Source organism: Melospiza melodia, chromosome 15 (genome assembly GCF_035770615.1).
Source record: "Melospiza melodia melodia isolate bMelMel2 chromosome 15, bMelMel2.pri, whole genome shotgun sequence".
NCBI lineage: Eukaryota > Metazoa > Chordata > Aves > Passeriformes > Passerellidae > Melospiza > Melospiza melodia.
The window spans coordinates 17,024,824-17,041,606 of record NC_086208.1 but is presented as its reverse complement, the minus strand read 5'-3'; the positions used below and the strand labels follow the sequence as shown (position 1 = coordinate 17,041,606).

Genomic DNA, 16,783 nt, shown 5'->3' with positions numbered 1-16,783 from the left:
TTGCCCGAGCCTGAGAGCATTCCCTGAGCCTGAGGCACTCTCTGAACCTGTGGGCATTGCCCGAGCTGGGATGGCATTGCCTGAGCTTGTGGGCATCGCCCAAGCCTGAGGGCATTCCCTGAGCCTGAGGGCATTCCTGTGGGCATCGCCCGAGCCTGCATGGCATTGCCTGAGCCTGAGGCACTCTCTAAGGCTGTGGGCATTGCCTGAGCCTGAGGGCACTGCCCGAGCCCGCAGCCAGCTCCCCTCGCCTGTCCGGGCACGGCCCCGCTGCTCCCCGCCTTCCGCCCTCCCTGCCCCTTCAGCCCCATCCCGGGCCCGGCCCGCCCTCAGGGCTGCCCGCGCCGCCCCGCAGGAAGTGATGGCGGCCGAGGGAGGAGGAAGAGCCGCCGCGGGTAAGGGGGAGGAGGCGGCTCGGGGAGGCCACGGGCGGCCGAGACGCCGCGAAACGCTCGGGGCTGTCCAGGGAAGCTCTGCCCGGTCGCCTGCGGCCGTGCCCCGGTGGGGCCGGGCCCCTCACGGCCGCGCTCCCGGCAGCGCCCGGGGGAGGCGGACAGCCCGAGCCCTGCGCGCAGGGTCGCCCTCAGCAGGTGCTGCAGGGTTTATTTTCCCATTTCCCAGCGTCCAGGTGACTTTTCCAGGTGTTCGGCTGGTCCAAGCCTGCCCAGAGAGAGCCTGGTGGGTCCTGCTCGCTGTGATTCGGTGATGCTGGGGAGAGGATGATCCCCGAGCTCCTGTTCGGGGTCTCAGCACAGGTGGATCAGATCCACCTGTAGGTCAGTAGATCTCAAGTACTCAGCCATTAAGGAACATGGGAAACATTGCATAAAAATACCCATTTTCAAAAGTACATCAGCAGTTGTTTACCCAAACTGAGCAAAAATCAGGGTTTAACAAAAGCAGCAGGATTCAACAGGGACAAAGGAGCAGTAAGTTGGTTCTTGACCACACAAAAATAGTTGGACTGGTTTGGTGTTGAGATGTAAAAGGCTTTGTATACTGCAAAGTAGTGTACAAAGTCTAGTATATAAATATATTACTCAATACATATGCTATATAGTACCCTTCCTTTTAAAAGTATTCATTTGCTATTGACGAGGTGACTAGAACAAGAAGCACATGGACATAGAGGATAAACTTCTTTGTGAAAAAGCCACTCTCCCCTCATCTCCTTTCAGCAGGGGTTGATTTTCTGATGTTTCTGGTAGTGGGTGAAGAGCTGCTCTGCCCAGCAGAACTCAGCCCTTCAGTACCTGGTGGATTTGCAGTGCTTTGAAATGAACAGACATTGTGTCAGTTCCCAAATGGCCAAGCTCCCAGTGCTTGGTAAGGAACGTGATTTTAGCATAGGTGGATCTTCTGTACACCTTCCACCGTGGATTTGCAGAGGAGTCTGGCATGTGCAATGTTCTGGGTTTGTGTTTGGCTAGGAGGACTTCCAACAATCTCTGTTCATGCACTTGTTTGGATAAGGGCCCATTGCATCACCTCAGTTAGCTTTTGCACTGCTTTCCCTCCTGCTCTGTTTTTATACTCTTCTTTCTTAATTTGTCACGCTAGCAGGTAAATGGAGAGAAAGTGAATTTATCTTCTGAAACACATTTTAAGTTGCTGCCATTTATCTAAAGCACCTACTTCATCCCCTTCAGTAAAATAATGATGTTGTTCATTAGTTCCTCTAGCTGCTCATGGCTAAATGCACTGCAGTCAGATTGCTCTATTTTTCCCCTCCTATCAACCACTTATGGAAGTCAAACAATTGTAATAATGCTGTTTTTTGGGGGGAGTGATGAAAGATTCTCAGTTCTACTGATTTTCTTAAATAAAATATCTCTAGATGAATAGAATTTGGGTTTTCATGTCCAAGGAAGCATTGTAGTGTTGGGCAGTTCGATTAATGTCTACATTTTTCCCTTTTTCATCACCCTCAGATTGAATGTTTAGAATAGTTGTTCTTCCATCCCCTTCCTTTTTGGGACAGCTGATGTTGTTTTTAGGTGTTGTCTGAGTTTTGGTGAGGTTATGTAATTGTATAGATTATGTTTAAAACAATTGTGGAGCAGTTGTCAATAAGCAGGTTGAATATGCAATACACTTAAAGAGTGCGTAGAGTCAGCCATTAGCTCTTGTGCAAAAATTGCTTTTCAGTTCATGTTGTGCTGTGATTCAGATGCTACAACTCGGTCTTGATTGCTGTTCCTGTAACTGTTTTTCACAGGGAAAGAATGTTTACACTTCCAGGTTTCTAAAGCCCTTTACAGGTCCCAGGCAAACCTCGCTGTTGAGAAGCAGGCCAGCTGTTGACCTAGAACTTGAGGTACTTGTTTTAAATTCAGCCTTCTTGCAAATTCATTTTGATTATAGAACACCTTGAAAGGCAGATTTGTATGTGAACCACCTAACAGAAACAGTGAGCAACCACGTCTGTGCAGCTCTGGAGCCTGAGAAATAGTGGATGAGAAACCTGTATGTCTAGTTTGGCAATTGCATTAATGAAGCCTTAAATTTCCATCTGTCTCTCTAGGAAGGTGGAAATCTCCCTGCCCTCCATGAAATCCGTGTTAATCAGTTTATAGGAAGGAGGTCAACAGCCTGGAAGGTGGAAACACAAAATTCAGGTAGCACATAGGCACTGTCAGGAATGTGGCCTGTGCAACTGAAAAAGCTTCTCAGAGCTCTAAGGTGAGACTGATTAACAGCCAGACTAAAATCTCATGTATGGAACAGGTAGAATTTTACTCAGACTGTGTGTACATAAGAGGTAAGGGCTGCCATAACATTGCCACAGCTAAGGCAAGTTGTTGAAACTTTGCTGTCTTTAACATAAATATGTAGTTACGGTCTAGAAAGAAAAGAAATCAGGAAACAAAATCCAAAATACTTCCCTCAAAGGAAAATTACAGCCCAAACCCAGCAAACAAACCAGAATCCCTTTCCATAGCAGCATTTCAGTGCACACACTCCTTCCCTTGAGGGGAAGTTTGGGAAAACAAACAGCAGAGGAGAAAGTCTGGCCGGTTTCAGTTTGCAAGTGGGAGGTGTGCAGGCATTATGGCTGCGAGCGCGTTATGGGATCCTACGTGATGGGGCTGGTATGCATTTGCCACATTGTGTAAAGGTTGCATACTGAGAGACTTCCAAACGCCTCGCCTGGCAATTCCCAGCTCTGGCATGTTGTCTTTGCTGAATGATTGGCAGACCCTCAGGTTGCACATATCTCTGAAGGAAACTGTGTCCTGCTCAGTTACCCAGAGGTCTGTGGATGCTTGAAAACGTTGTGTTTGTAACCTTTGAAACTGCTGTCTGGTGGCTGGGCTTTATGGTATTACTGACAACAGATGGCAAATGGCTCCGCTGATGTAATTCTTGCTGGTGTTTCATTCCTGTGAAGTTGCACAGTTTCAAAATCTCAGAAAGTGCCTCCATATTTTTCCTGCATAATGATTTCAAGCCAAACGAAATAAAAACATTTTCTATTTTTCAGATTCCAGTGGTGTCATGTGACGCTGTGGTAACGATTGCCTTGCAGCAGTTTCAGATAAATGCACGTTTGGTAGCAATTTTAAGGCCTGTGTCCTTTAAGTAATGCTTATTAGGACGTAACAGATGCCGTTTAGAAACATTATGCCTTTTAATAGGCTCTGCTTTTAGCCTGCATGTTCCCATTGCAGGCAGACTGTGGATAAGGCAGGCTTGGAGGTATGCTGTCGTTTATGCAAAGCCTAAGTCAATTTTCTGCTCTGAAGTCGAGCCATGTGTTTTTCCTTGTTTCTTCCATTCTGGTCATAGCTGCCTTGCTGTGTTTTTCCCCCTAGTCATATCTTTGGCTGATTGTCAAGCAATTGCAATCAAAACCTTTTGCATTTTTAACCACCAGCAGTGGTTTCTTTTGTCCTTACAGAAGAGCCTGTGTAAACTGAAGTTGAACACACTGAGCCTCACTATCAAGAGCACAGCAAGCACAGAGTTAGCCCTCTGTTGCCAGCCTGTCTTTCCTTCTCTGCTTTTTCCTCCTCCCAAAAGGAGAAAAAGGGAAAAGCAGAGCCATGCTGATTTTGGAGCACCTTCAAAGACGTGTAGAATAGCTGACACAATGGCACAGAGAAACGAGAGCGATGTTTACATATTTCCTCCACTACTGGCAGCTGTTTATTAAAGCAAGTTCTGAGACAGCCTTGTGATAGCTGGTGCAGGTGATGTATTAATTTGCAGCCATGTAATAAATTTAGCAAAGTGGAAATTAGTGGGGGAAGGGATTTTGGTTTTTGTTTCTTTCCTTCTTCCCCCCAACCCAAATTAATTGTTTTATTTTGAAATTATTCTGGCTGTGCAAATTGGTCCTTGCAAGTAATTTGGAGAAAGGCTGCTAGGCTTTCTCAGGCAGACTTATGCTCTCTGCTGGTGGGAGCAGTAGGCCTGTCAGATGTAAAGCATTTGCAGCTCAAATTATGTGGTATTTGAAGCTAGTATCTCTGAAAATCCAGACAGTTGTCTCAGATTTTCATCGCTATTTTGCTTGGGGAATATCGTCCTTTCTGATAGCAGAGCAGGGCTTTCAGGTCCTCCTGGTGTGCCACATTCTGCTGTGGTTTGTATGAGCCGATGTTAAGGGCTGTGTGTGGCATGGCTTTAGGTTTCTCACACTTCCTTTGGATGATGGTAGTAAAGGGGAAATGTATTTGATGTGGTACTTAAATCCTAGTCCTGGTGCCAGGTTGTAACCGTGTGTGTTCCAGTAATAACTTTTAATTATTCAAACACAGCCATTTTCTGAGTGTCCTGTCGGTCTGCCTGGCTTCTCCCTGTGGGATGAATTCATCTCCCTGCTGGACCATTTGTCAAACTCAGTTGTCATTTCCTGCCATTTCACCATTCTGTGCTCATCACAATGGGAGTCATTGTTTTCCTCCTTTCCCTCAAGTTACAGGAGGACTTTGGAGTGATGCATCCTCCTTTCTACCTTCCATCTTTGTAGAGGATTGAATTGCCACTATCTGCATTTGCTCTTGTGCTTCATAAAAGATCTGCTGCTGTTCACAGAACCTTTCCTGCCATTTTCCTTCAAATCTGTCTCTTTCCAGTTGTTCTGGAGAGCTTGTGTATTTTACTTTGTTTAGGGGATAGGCAAATAATTAAGTTGACAAATTCTTGCCATTTGAGTATTTGCTTCCATATGCAAGAAAAGACAAGTTTGACACCAGAGAAACTTTGGCTGCCCCATCCCTGGAAATCTCCAAGGCCAGTTTGGACCAGGCTTGGAGCAACCTGGAATAGTGGAAGGTTCCCATGGCAGGGAATTGATGATCTTTAAGGTCCCTTCCCACCTGAATCATTTTATAATTCCAAAATCCATACCTCTGCCTTCAGTAGTCAAAGTGAGACTTTTCCAGGAGCACTTTTGCCCATTTCTTGATTGTATGAAAACCAGTATTTATTAAGAACTTGATGCTGATGTTCACAAAGTCAGAGGTATTAGCAGCAATCACCCTAAATCATTAGAAGTTTCTTTGAGAAACCTGATGTGAACATGAATTTCATGTTCAGCCTGAATTAATGGCAGTCCTGAATCTCCCTTTTCTCCAGCACTGCATTTTCCCCTGAATTATTCTGTAAGCTGCCTCTTTCTTTTTTACATCTAAGCTCTGTGAAAAACAAAGTTAAATGTGCAGAAGTATGAATTCTGATATGTCATAGCTGTAGCTGGTAGCACTTCCATGGTTTAACAGTATGCTGCAGTTTTTATTTGTGAAGTCTGTTTCTGGGCTGTAATACCTCAGCTTTTTTCAATTACATTGGGTTAAAGCTTTGTGCTAAACATGCCAGTCCAGATGTGCATTGTGTGTGTAATAGGACAGGGGTAGCCTGTTTACACAGATGTATTTTAGTTTATTTGTACTATGAGTTGGATGTGGATTTATATTTGTGAGTGTAACACTGCTAAAGAGCCATCTGAGAAGAAACAGATATAGTTGGAACCTATTTGCTGGAACTTTCATTATGGGACTAGTGCAGGTTGGAGTGGAGGAAATATCCCTTCAGTATGCAGTCACCATTACATGATTCCCCTTAATATGCACTTGCTTTTCTAGCCTTCAAAACATTTTAATTAATGTGGTTTTAGCTAAGTATTTTTTATTTAAAAAGCTAAATAATTAAATCAATTATTTAATTTCCTCGTCTATTTTTTTTCCATTTCAGAAATTGTGGATTACCTTAAGTTTTTGAGAAATGAAAAACATGTGTTTTATGGACCTGGTAATAAAAGGTTTGGAAGGCCTTCAGAGCTTATGGAAGAGTGTGAAAATTGAAGGTGTTTTCCTTTGTCTCATCTATGTTCAGCTAAAAACATGTATATACCTAAAGCTTTTTCCTTCTCTTTTCTGAAGTCAGTAGTGAAAATGTGTTTGTGGGAATAGCATGGCTGGTGGGATAGCAGCCTGTGTTTGCAATGCCTGGGATTTGGTCTGCCCTCCACTTGAGTGACAAAATTTGTAGTAATATATAGCTAAACTCATCTATGTAATCAAACAGATTTCTTGACTGAGAGTGGGATTGGGATTATTTTTTCCCCTCTGCCTTAAGTTATTAATTCCACAGTTGAAGATTGTTTACAGACAGACTTTTATTAGTTTGTGTCCTGAAGCCCTTCTGGCCGTTTGAGTTGTGATAGAATAGTAAGTGATACATGAATGGAAGTTTGGGATTGAAACCTACAACCCTGAATCCTACATCCTGAATGTTCCAGGAGTTCTTGTTCTGTTGGAAATGGGGGACAGCAGAGCAGTGGGAAGGACACTGTTTTCATGGATGATGAGCAGCACGTGGTGCAGAGCTGCCTTGCTGTGCTGGACAGATACCACAGCACGGCTTTCACCCGCTGGCTCAGCTGCCACCACACGCTGTTGTGATCCTGCAGTTTCACTCCCACCAGAATTTGGGTTTTTGGCTTGTATTTGCTCAGTTAAATTCAGGATGTGGGAGTCAGGTTCTGCGTGTACTCCCGGGAGCGTGCCAGAGACCTCTTCCTTCCTTTGAAAGGTTAAACAAATATGGTTGTCTAACGATAACCACATGCCTGGAGCTGTTCAGGCTCATGGGCAGGGAAGGAGAGGAGTTGATGTGAAGCCCCTGCTGTTCATCACAGAGATCCTGCTCCTATGAGAGGGTGAGAGACAGCACTTCAGTCACGTGTGTATGGTTCAGAAGGGCAAAAAAAAGTAGTTATTCAATCCTGGACACTGTCCTGGGTGTGCTTCTGTTGCATGGCAGTGGCAGCCCGTGGAGAACTGAGAACAATTTATGTTATGTGACTTCTTGGTCTTTTTACATAGTGGCTTCAGAGGCACTGATAAGGAAAACATCACACCCTTTGAAGTGGTAGATAAGACACACTTAACTGATAAAGAACCAGTCAGAAGATGCAGTGATTTGTTAGGAGCCACAAAAACACACCTGTGTTAAGAATAAATCTTAGGACTTCTAGTCTCAGTTGCATGGTTTAATTACAACACTCCCTCCTAAATATTGATCTGATATACTGTCATTTTGTTTTGCTGCATGTTTGTCTCATATTGCAGATTGATTTTTGAAATAAAAAGAAAAAAAAGGAAAATATTTCTTGGACAGAACCCCTCAGAACATCATTAGAAACACTTAAAACCTGCTGAAGTTGTTTTTTTGTTTTTTTCTTTCTTTTTTTCCCCTCCTTTGTTATTGTGAAATGTATTGGCATGAAAATAAAGCCAATAAACAAAGCCAGTGCTGCAATTGCAAGCATTAGAAATGGCAAAACTGAATTAAAAAATAATGAAACTTGAAAATTAGAAATGTTAAGTTCTTTTTATCTCTCTTGTTCCTACACCACTAGAAATCTGACTGAGGTATTTTTCATATTTTTACATGTAAAATTATTCACAAATTTGCCCAAATGTACAAAATCCGGATACAAGTCCTGTGGTGACTGATGGCTCTTCTGTAAACATACAGCTCTTAATGGATGCATGTAGTATCCTTCTCTGTGTTTGTAGAACATGAAAAAGTAGTTGTAGGATAAATGATTAATTCACTTCAGACATAACACTTTTCATGCTTCATCTACGGTGAGGTTGATGTATTTTGCTTTACAATCTGGCTGCATCCTAAATGCCCTTACTCTGAAATGGGCATTTCAACAAGTCTGACTTTCCTGGAAGGACCAGCAATACCTCAGTGCATCTTAATCAAGCCAGTGGTGTGTCTAGTCTGGGAGAAAACTGCATCACCAACTTGGCTGGCTTGAGGGAGCAGTATTAATTACCTACAAGTGAATGCAGGAAGAGAAGATTCTTAACAACTAAAGCAAATACCCCCAGTCCCTGGAAGTGTCCAAGGCCAGGTTGGACAGGGTTTAGTGGAAGGTGTCCCTGCCCATGGCAGGGGTTGGAATGAGATGATCTTTACAGTCACTTTCCACCCAAACCATTCCGTGGTTATAGGAATTATCTCTTGTTTAGTAAATTGTGTATTGGCTTCATGCTCAAGAATAAATCAGATACTTCAGAGTATGTGATTAGATGGAAGGATGTCCTTTACCTTTGGACATTACAACAGTCTGTAGTTTCACTTCTGGAATTTCACATATGACTGCATGCTCCATGTGTTTTCTGTTGTGTTGACAATAAATTCTTTTGCCTGTGGAAAAATATTTCCTGCTTACTTTAACTGATAGAATGAAATCTTCCTGAATCTGTAGTGATGGGGGTCTGTCTCTAATCCATAAAAATTAATTCTACATTAGGGTAGAATATTGTCTCCCATTTTGTGATTGCATTTATGTACCTGGTGCAGAACATGTGTGTGCTGGTGAGATATATCTGGATTCCCACATATTGATCTTTTTTGGGTACTAGGTGAAGTAAAATTTTTCTGACTTTTACCTTTCAAGGAGGATATTTGCCCACTTGGTGAAACCCCCATGAAATTAGGTTCTCTCTTCTGGAGGAGACAAGGGGTAGAATAGCAGTGGGAGTAGAAAAAGCTGAGTTTAGGGGTCTAGATTGAAGCAGGGGCTTTGGTTTCTTTCTTTTTGGCAGAGTTGGACAACGTTTTAGGCTGAGGTTTTAGAGGGTAGAATCTCCTAAAGATGACTGAGTTGTATGGGCAGTGCCTGCTGATATTTATAGCTGGTTTTAGCTGTAGCTTTTCACTTCAAAAAATCAGATTCTTTGTGCAAATTGATGACAGATCACCAGAGTGAGAGGAGATGTACTTGCACATCCTCGCTTGAGAATGTGGCCCAGACTGCTCCATGGAAACAAAAGAGAGAAGCAGATGCGCTGCTAGTTTTTGCTTTAAAATCTCTTCTGCACGCCTGAAATGGAAATGTGCTCGTTGGGTTTCTCATTTATTTGCCTCTAGATAATTTTTCCCTGTGCAATTGCAAAGCCTCCACATCCTTTGCCCTGAAAGCAGGTGCCATGCAGACAAAGGCTGGTACCTGTCTGTCACCCCCTCCCATCATTGCTGCTGCACCATCCACCTCGAGGATGCCTTGCCCTTGTTGAGCAGCTCTGGCTGTTTAAGAGGTCAGTCCCAATGCCAGGAGTCTCTCTGGTGCAGGAGGCCTCTCATTCTGAATTTCCTTTGTGGTCTCTCCTCTGTGGCTGCAGCAGGAGCCCCTCGGGTCCCCCTTTGTGCACAGAGCCCCTCGCAGGAGCTGCTGGCAAGGTCCTGGCAGGCTGGCTGCCATCATGTGCTCTTTTGTTGCTGCTAGGTAAGTCCAAATTCAAATAAAATCCTGAAATTCCGATTAGGTCAACAGGCTGTCCTTGGAACATTGTAATTTTGGTATCCCAAGATGCTGATTGGGCCTCAGACTGAAGTACTCCTGAGAGAACAGCACTACTTTTATTCTAAAGCAAAGTTACTCTGCATTTGTTTTAGCAACCTTTAACCAATAACACCCTGTTAGCCAGCAATAATTATGGCTTTAGTTAAATGCTTAGTAACAATAGTTATGGATAGACTTTGAGGGTTTTTTCTTGTGCCTGTGTACAAAAGAAGTGTAAAAGGGACATATACAGCAGGGTAAATGTTATTTTGTCACTTTATACTGGGAAAAACTGGGAAACACATTAGTTAACATAAAAAGAAATTCAGGTGACACTTCTGTTCCATATTGTTCCTAAACAGCCTCAGTCTTTCTCCCCTGCTGACAGTTTTCTTCTTCACAAGAAATTTTTTGGTTCTGTTTGTGTAGGAACACGTGCTCCTAACTCACTTGGGCCTTTTCAGTGTATTGCACAGGAAAGCCAAGTTCACTGGAAATCTAAAAGCATTTTTTAAAGGAAAAGATTACTTCTGTGCAAAGCTGTATTGATGGAAAGTTGATCAGAAGTTTCTTCTAATGCCTCATTATTTAATCTGTGACCTTATTTTGTCCTTGGAGTGGTCCTTGTTACCTTAGAGTACAAGCATATTGTGTAGCAGAAAGTCAATAGCTTTGTTCAGTGAGGAGAGAGCATGGCTGTGCTGTTAAGTTGCATTGGCTGCACCGTGCCAGGAGGGAGCCTTGTAAGCAGCACCTCATGAACAGTATTTATTATCATGGCAAATATTTTTCTTTGTGCTAAACTCAAGTCTTACATGCTGCTCTTTTGTAAAGGATTAATTTACTAGTAAATTTGCTTTTGTGAATTACCAAAGTTTTGAATAACAATCTTTAATTTCTCTCCTGACATAAGCTCTTTGCTCAATGGTGTTTAAGTTCTGCCTGGGATTTTATAATATGACTTGCCTTGCTAGTGCTGCAATGCTCTTTTTTCTCCCATTTTGTCACGTACAAGCATGCTAGAAACCCATCTACAGAGCAGCTTCTCTTCAGCATTCTGAGTACACAGCTCTGCTGGCAAGCCTCAGGATGGAAGCTGGTTGCCTGCAAAGGGCAGGAAAATAGTGTTTCAAGCATTTTAAGCATTTTAAATTTCTTATCCTTTTGCTGAGGAATCAGATGCTGATCACTGCTGGAGAGACAGTGGAGGCACCATGGGTGAATAGTCAGAGCTGGTACTACAAATCCCATACTCCTGCTTTTATGTGGAAAGGTATCACTTTCAATGTGGTACCTATATGATTCATGGTTTGTTAATCTTAGTATAGACAGATCTTGCATTGATTGGTCCTTTTAAGACTTCTTGTCTCAGCCATTTACTATCAGTGCAGTTATTTCACATTTAATTTACCAAGGGAGGTGCCATGTGAGACCAAACTATCATTAAAAAGGGATGGAATTCAGAGCTAAGATATCAACAACAGCTGTGGGTAGAAGATTTGGTCCTCACTTGGGCTTACAAGAGTTGCAGGTGTAGCTTGTTGATTGAAAGCCCCTTAAATTGAAGCTATTTTATTCCTGTGATAGAACAGTGGCTGGAGACCATTTGGTTTGCTAACAAATTCCCTGTCATGTTCTTTTTCTTGGTGATGAGCCACCAGAAAGTCTGGTTTGTTAGATCAGAAGGAGATTATTGCTCCTTCAGGAACACCAAGTTGGACTTTGCATTTAGGTTACAGGCATAAGATATATATAATTTTTGTTTGCATGCAATTAACAAATACCCTCCAGCACTGAGTCACATGGATTCAGAATTATGTTGCATAAAAGATGATGTTTCTATTTTGGAAAGAGTTGTGTAGGTAAATTTTTTACATTATTTCATTGTTGTGAAAGTGCCCAACTGATGTTAGTCAAAAAAGAGAAGGAAAAAGTTAATGACAAACAACAGATCCTAGACTGACCCAAAAAGGGGCAGTCTTCCAAGAAAGCATGGAAGCTTTGGAATTCTTTCCCTGTTATATTTTTGGACAGTGCTAAACTCAGGCTGTGTTTTGAAATTTTTTTTTTAATGTTCTTCCAGCTTTAAAGCAATTTTCTTACACCTAGAGAAATTTGAGACTGTGCTTGCTGAATTCAAAGGAGACAAATGTGAATTGATGCTGTCATGGTTCTGCTTTGTAAAGTTGCATGTCAAGAGGTAAATAACATACAGAAAATAACATACAGGCAGGTTTTTACCAGCCTTACTATTTTAGACTAGGCTTATACAAAAGGCTCTAATGAGACCATTAAGGGCCCAGCCACACCAAGCAGCTGCTGGGGAAATGGAGGTTTTAAGACTTAAGTTTCTTATTTAATATAAAAAGTAAAAATATCTTGTGTTTTATTTTAATCACAGGTCGACTTTACTTGGTTGATACAATAACAGGAGATCCAGGGGTTCTGCAAGCAGATGCTGAAACATACTATGAAAAACTCTTGAAGAAGTCACTGTCCACTCCTGATGTTTTTTCCATCCCTGGAAGAGGAGAGGTAGGAGGCTGATGTTTCTCATGCTGCAAGTTAGATACTTGCAGATTAGTTTGTTGGTTGTGCTCATGTATGCTAATAGGGGTAAACTGGTATGGCTGGATTGCAGAAAAAAATCAGTAAATCCTGCATTATTTCAAACAATTTGCATGCTGTAAATGAGAGATAAGCTTGAACTCCAAGTCTGAGTGTTGAAGAGGGTTTGAAGTACTCTGGTGAACTTTGCATCTTGACCAAAAAAACTTTGCATCTTGAATCAAAAGTGAATTTTATAGAGAGATTTACACCATGGTGCTGCTCAGCATTCTGCCTCTGCTGTGCAGTTTACACAGGCATTGTGATACAGTCTCTCTTTTGTTTCCATCCTTTCCAGTACTTATATTGGTAATTTTGAGTGTGGATTTTCCCAAAGGAATTCTGTTCCTAAGACACCTGGGTGGAATAGAGATGACTGAACAGGCCTATTAAACATTTTTACTGCAGTCAACCTATGAAACCTTTGAATCTGGCATTTTGTAGATCATAAATAGCGTGCTGAGGTACCTGTTATTGTGCTATCAAAGCAGGAATTGGATTAGTTAAAATGAATGTTTGGAATAGAGTAGCTTTTCTGCAATTTAGGAAAATAATATGCAGTAGTTTCCAGAAAAATGCCGTTCCAGGTGGGATCAGCTTCGGCTTTGAGCTGGGAATGTAACGGGGTTTAAATACTCTTTTAATGCCCTCTAGTGGAGCCTGTGGGGCTAAATACAGAGTGAACATGCAAAATTCCCCCAGTTTAGGGCTTCTGTGTCCTTACCTTCCATGCCTGCTTGTACTTTCAGAGGTTCATTTCCTGTTCCAGTAGGAGGAGGAGGAGGTTAAAATCCCAGGCAGTGCTCTGTGTATTCCTGCAAAAGCCACACACACTGAGATCAGTTAAAGATGAACTTCTGGCTTTTGATTCACAACTGTCTTGATTTTGTGGCTTGTCACCAGCCCTTAAATATATCACATGACTGATTTGAGTCTCATAGCAACACATTTCTCTTTGCATTCATTTAATTCAGGTCTAATCTAATCTGCAGTCAGCCAGTCAAGGGCATAAGTAATGGTAGTGTTCTTGCTGTATTGTCTTTTTCCTTATAGTCTATAATAAATAGCTCAAAGAATGTTGATGTTTTGTAATTTAAAATAATTCAAATGTAATAAGGCACAACTCCCATTCCCAGTGAACATCCCAGCTAACAGTCTCTATTATAGACCCAGAACCTGAGGGATGACGGGTTTGGTGTTTCAATAATGGCTGCATTGCCAAACATTTTTTTTTCCCCTTCTGCATGTGAATTAAAGCAGGTTTGAAGTGGCAGGACTGGCAACAGTGAGTAATTATTTAGCAGGAGTTAAGTGGCTGTCAGCCCCTTTGCTGGGGTCACAGAACTTCTTTTTGGTATGGCTTGGTCAAGCATTCAGGCCACAAATAGCAAGGATTACTGCAAGTCAGGATGAGAGCCCCACAGGCTGGCAGCAGCCACACACAAAGCTGTGCTTGGCTCATGCTGCTCTTGTTAACACCTGTGAAAGTGCACATTACCTTATCAAACAAAATAACAATCATGGCAGTATTGGAAGTAGTCCTGGCCTCTTCATTATGGAAATGCTCCCACGTGCTGTAATGACATTGATGCTGTTATGTTTGAAGCATGCAAAGAACAACTGAATCCCCAGATTTAGGCAAGCTCATGAATACAGATTTCAAGCAGTTTTCAAGTTGTTGGTTTTTTTTTTTCCTGGAGTCCAGTGTTTGCATAGATGCTTCCAGGATTCTGGCACTCATCAACTACTGAACACTGGTTTCAGCTTAGAGTTGTTATCCAGAATAATCCATATTCATATTTCTTCCATGTACCAAGAAATATTAAATGTAACACGTGACTGATTTGAGTTTCATAGCAAACTGACAAATGGGTGCAATTAGAGAGAGAGGCACACCCACACATACACAATGGACCAGATTTTGGAAAGTACAGTACATACTGTGCTAAGTCATGCACGCTCTTCGCCTGTACCTAAACTTACATGACAGCATTTGCAATATTCATATGGAAATCGTCATTTCTATGCATATAGAGCTGTTTGAGCACAGTAATTTTGTGTTTGTGTCACATCATTTAAAAGTTTAGTCTAAGAGCAGAAGCTTGAGAGCTGCATTTTGATTTTAGCTTTGCCTTCAGCTTAACCACCTTGTGCCAATTATCTACCCTCGCTGTGCCTGGAAGATAAACTGCCCAGGCACTGCCCTAATGCTTTGATACTCCCTGTACCCTGAGGCTTAATTCATTGTTTGCAAAACACCACAAATACTCAGCTGGAGGATGCTGTAAGAAGTGCAAGTTGTATTTGTTTTCATTTGATGTGTCTGGTCTTTCATAACACCATTTGTCTGCGTGTGACAGTGCTCAAAGCCAGGTTATGTGGTAACCAGGACAAGTCAGCATTAAGGTCTTCACTAACTTCAGTAGCTTGATTTTTTAAAAATTAACTTTCCTTATGGATAATATTAGAATATTATATGTATTTCAGTGCCTTGAAGTTGAGGATTGAGAGGGTGTTGTGCTAAGCTTGTACCATGCATGTCAGCAAAACATGTCATAAGTGCATCTGATATGTGAAGTACTTGTTGTGAGCTTTGCAGTACAAAGAGCTACAGGGCTTGTTTGTTTTTTAGGTTAAACTTGAAGATTCCTGTGTGTCTTTTGTCCCTCTCTACCGAAATAATCCTACTTGCAAACTGTTGCTGTTAACTGATCCAAAGGATAAAAAGACAGGTTAGAATTGGTCACAATATTTTGAAATTTGAGTAGTTGTAATTTCTTTACCTTTAAGATGGTCTGTTTGTTTATGTATTTAAATATTCTGGGTTTTGTTTTGAATATGAAGTGGTTTCAGTTTATCTGTCAAGGATTTTTGTCAGTGGGCTGCTGATTAGATGGAAGAATTGATAATCAGGGCTTTTAAATTCTATGCATAAATTCTCTGCTGATAGCTGAAAAATCTCCTTGGGTAAATCTGTTATTCTGTCTGAATTTATTCAACAGGATAATATTTTTCTAATTCAGAATGATGTGAAATTTAAATACAATATGGTTTGGATAGAATCCTGAAATCCTTAAACAATAAAATACAGGTATGAAATTGTATTGCTTCTTACTGATTCTTATTAATATTATTTTTTTGTTTTGTTTTATAATATTTTTTCAGTCCTAGGTTTAATTGACTTTTATTTCCAGTACTGGTGTGTGAGGACTATCAACTGGTGTGTAGATTAGGTGAGGAGTGTTGGTGTTGTTGTGAAGCAATGGGCTGTAGAGTTTTTGGAATATCTGCAACGAGGACATGAACTTTTATATTGACTCACTGTGTCACTTAGGAAATACAGAACACATGAAACCTGCTAAACTTCCAGCTTCTGTCTGTCATTAACGACGTCTGTCATTAAGAGTGTCCTTTTTTTAAAAGGATAAGCTATAAATTATACCTGAAAGGCTTTAATAGCCAGTATTCTTAATAATACAGCAAAGGCAGAGCAAAATCCTCTGTTCAGTTCCAAATGTGGCAGGTAATGATCTTGCACTCCTAGAACAGGTTCTGTTAGTGTAAGTGTTCATTGTTCAGTCCTACCCTGTGACCAGGAAATTTCTTCAGAAGAACAAAAAGCAGATTAAGATCACCTGTGGTTAGAGGTGAACTCTGCAGTTTCCCAGCTCCTTCTGCACAGGATTTCAGCTGGGCCTTTGCTAATGGGCTGTGGTTCACAGGACAAGGTGGGAGACCTTTCCAAGTTCCAGCTGTAGTCAAAAGACTTCCTGGTCCCTCTAAAACTATTGATGTAGAATTACTCTTCTGACACTAATTTATGTATTCCATTAATGTTTTTCTGAAGAGAGAAACACACTGGTGTGATAAAGGGGAGAAGCATCTACACCAGAGGCCAGACTGACTCTTGGTGCAGTTGTGCTCATCTCCTGACTCATGTTCAGAGGAACATGGCTGAAAACAGCACTGAGTTAGTTTAGGCTTCACAAGAGGAATTGAGTTCTGTAACTACAGTGCAGAAACAAAGGATTACTAAATAGATGCAGGTGAAAGTGCATTTAGCACAGCTCTTCAGTTAAATGATCTCATTTAATATTAGGAACAAGAAGTATTAATGAGATACAAGCACACAAGGAAAAATGATTTCTCACAGGAACAAGTCAAACAAGTCCAATTGGAGCCTAAATTACCTGATAGCTATCTTCATTAAAAGCTTAAACCTACCAGAATAAACACCTTATTATATTATAAACAACAGCCTGAGTGTTGTGACCCCTCCTTGCAAAATCTCAGCTCAAGTTACCAGTCCAGAGTCAGAGGAACAGAGAGATCTCTAAGCCTGCTACATCACCTGGCTTTTGATATTTC

General features: G+C 41.5%; 1 protein-coding gene across 2 annotated transcripts in view; it reads left to right on the top strand.

Moving 5' to 3' along the window:
• The first annotated feature begins 333 nt into the window (after positions 1–333).
• Positions 334–16,783, top strand: part of LOC134425032 (protein FAM169B-like) — a 39,551-nt gene continuing 23,101 nt past the window's right edge. The window contains exons 1-4 of one of the 2 annotated variants that reach the window (XM_063169225.1): positions 377–395; positions 6,199–6,310; positions 12,210–12,343; positions 15,048–15,147. In XM_063169225.1, the coding sequence (XP_063025295.1) occupies positions 6,229–6,310; positions 12,210–12,343; positions 15,048–15,147 (316 nt within the window). In that variant the 5' untranslated portion in view covers positions 377–395; positions 6,199–6,228. Of the gene's footprint in view, positions 396–6,198; positions 6,311–12,209; positions 12,344–15,047; positions 15,148–16,783 lie in introns of both variants that reach the window. The other variant, XM_063169226.1, reaches the window with a different exon arrangement.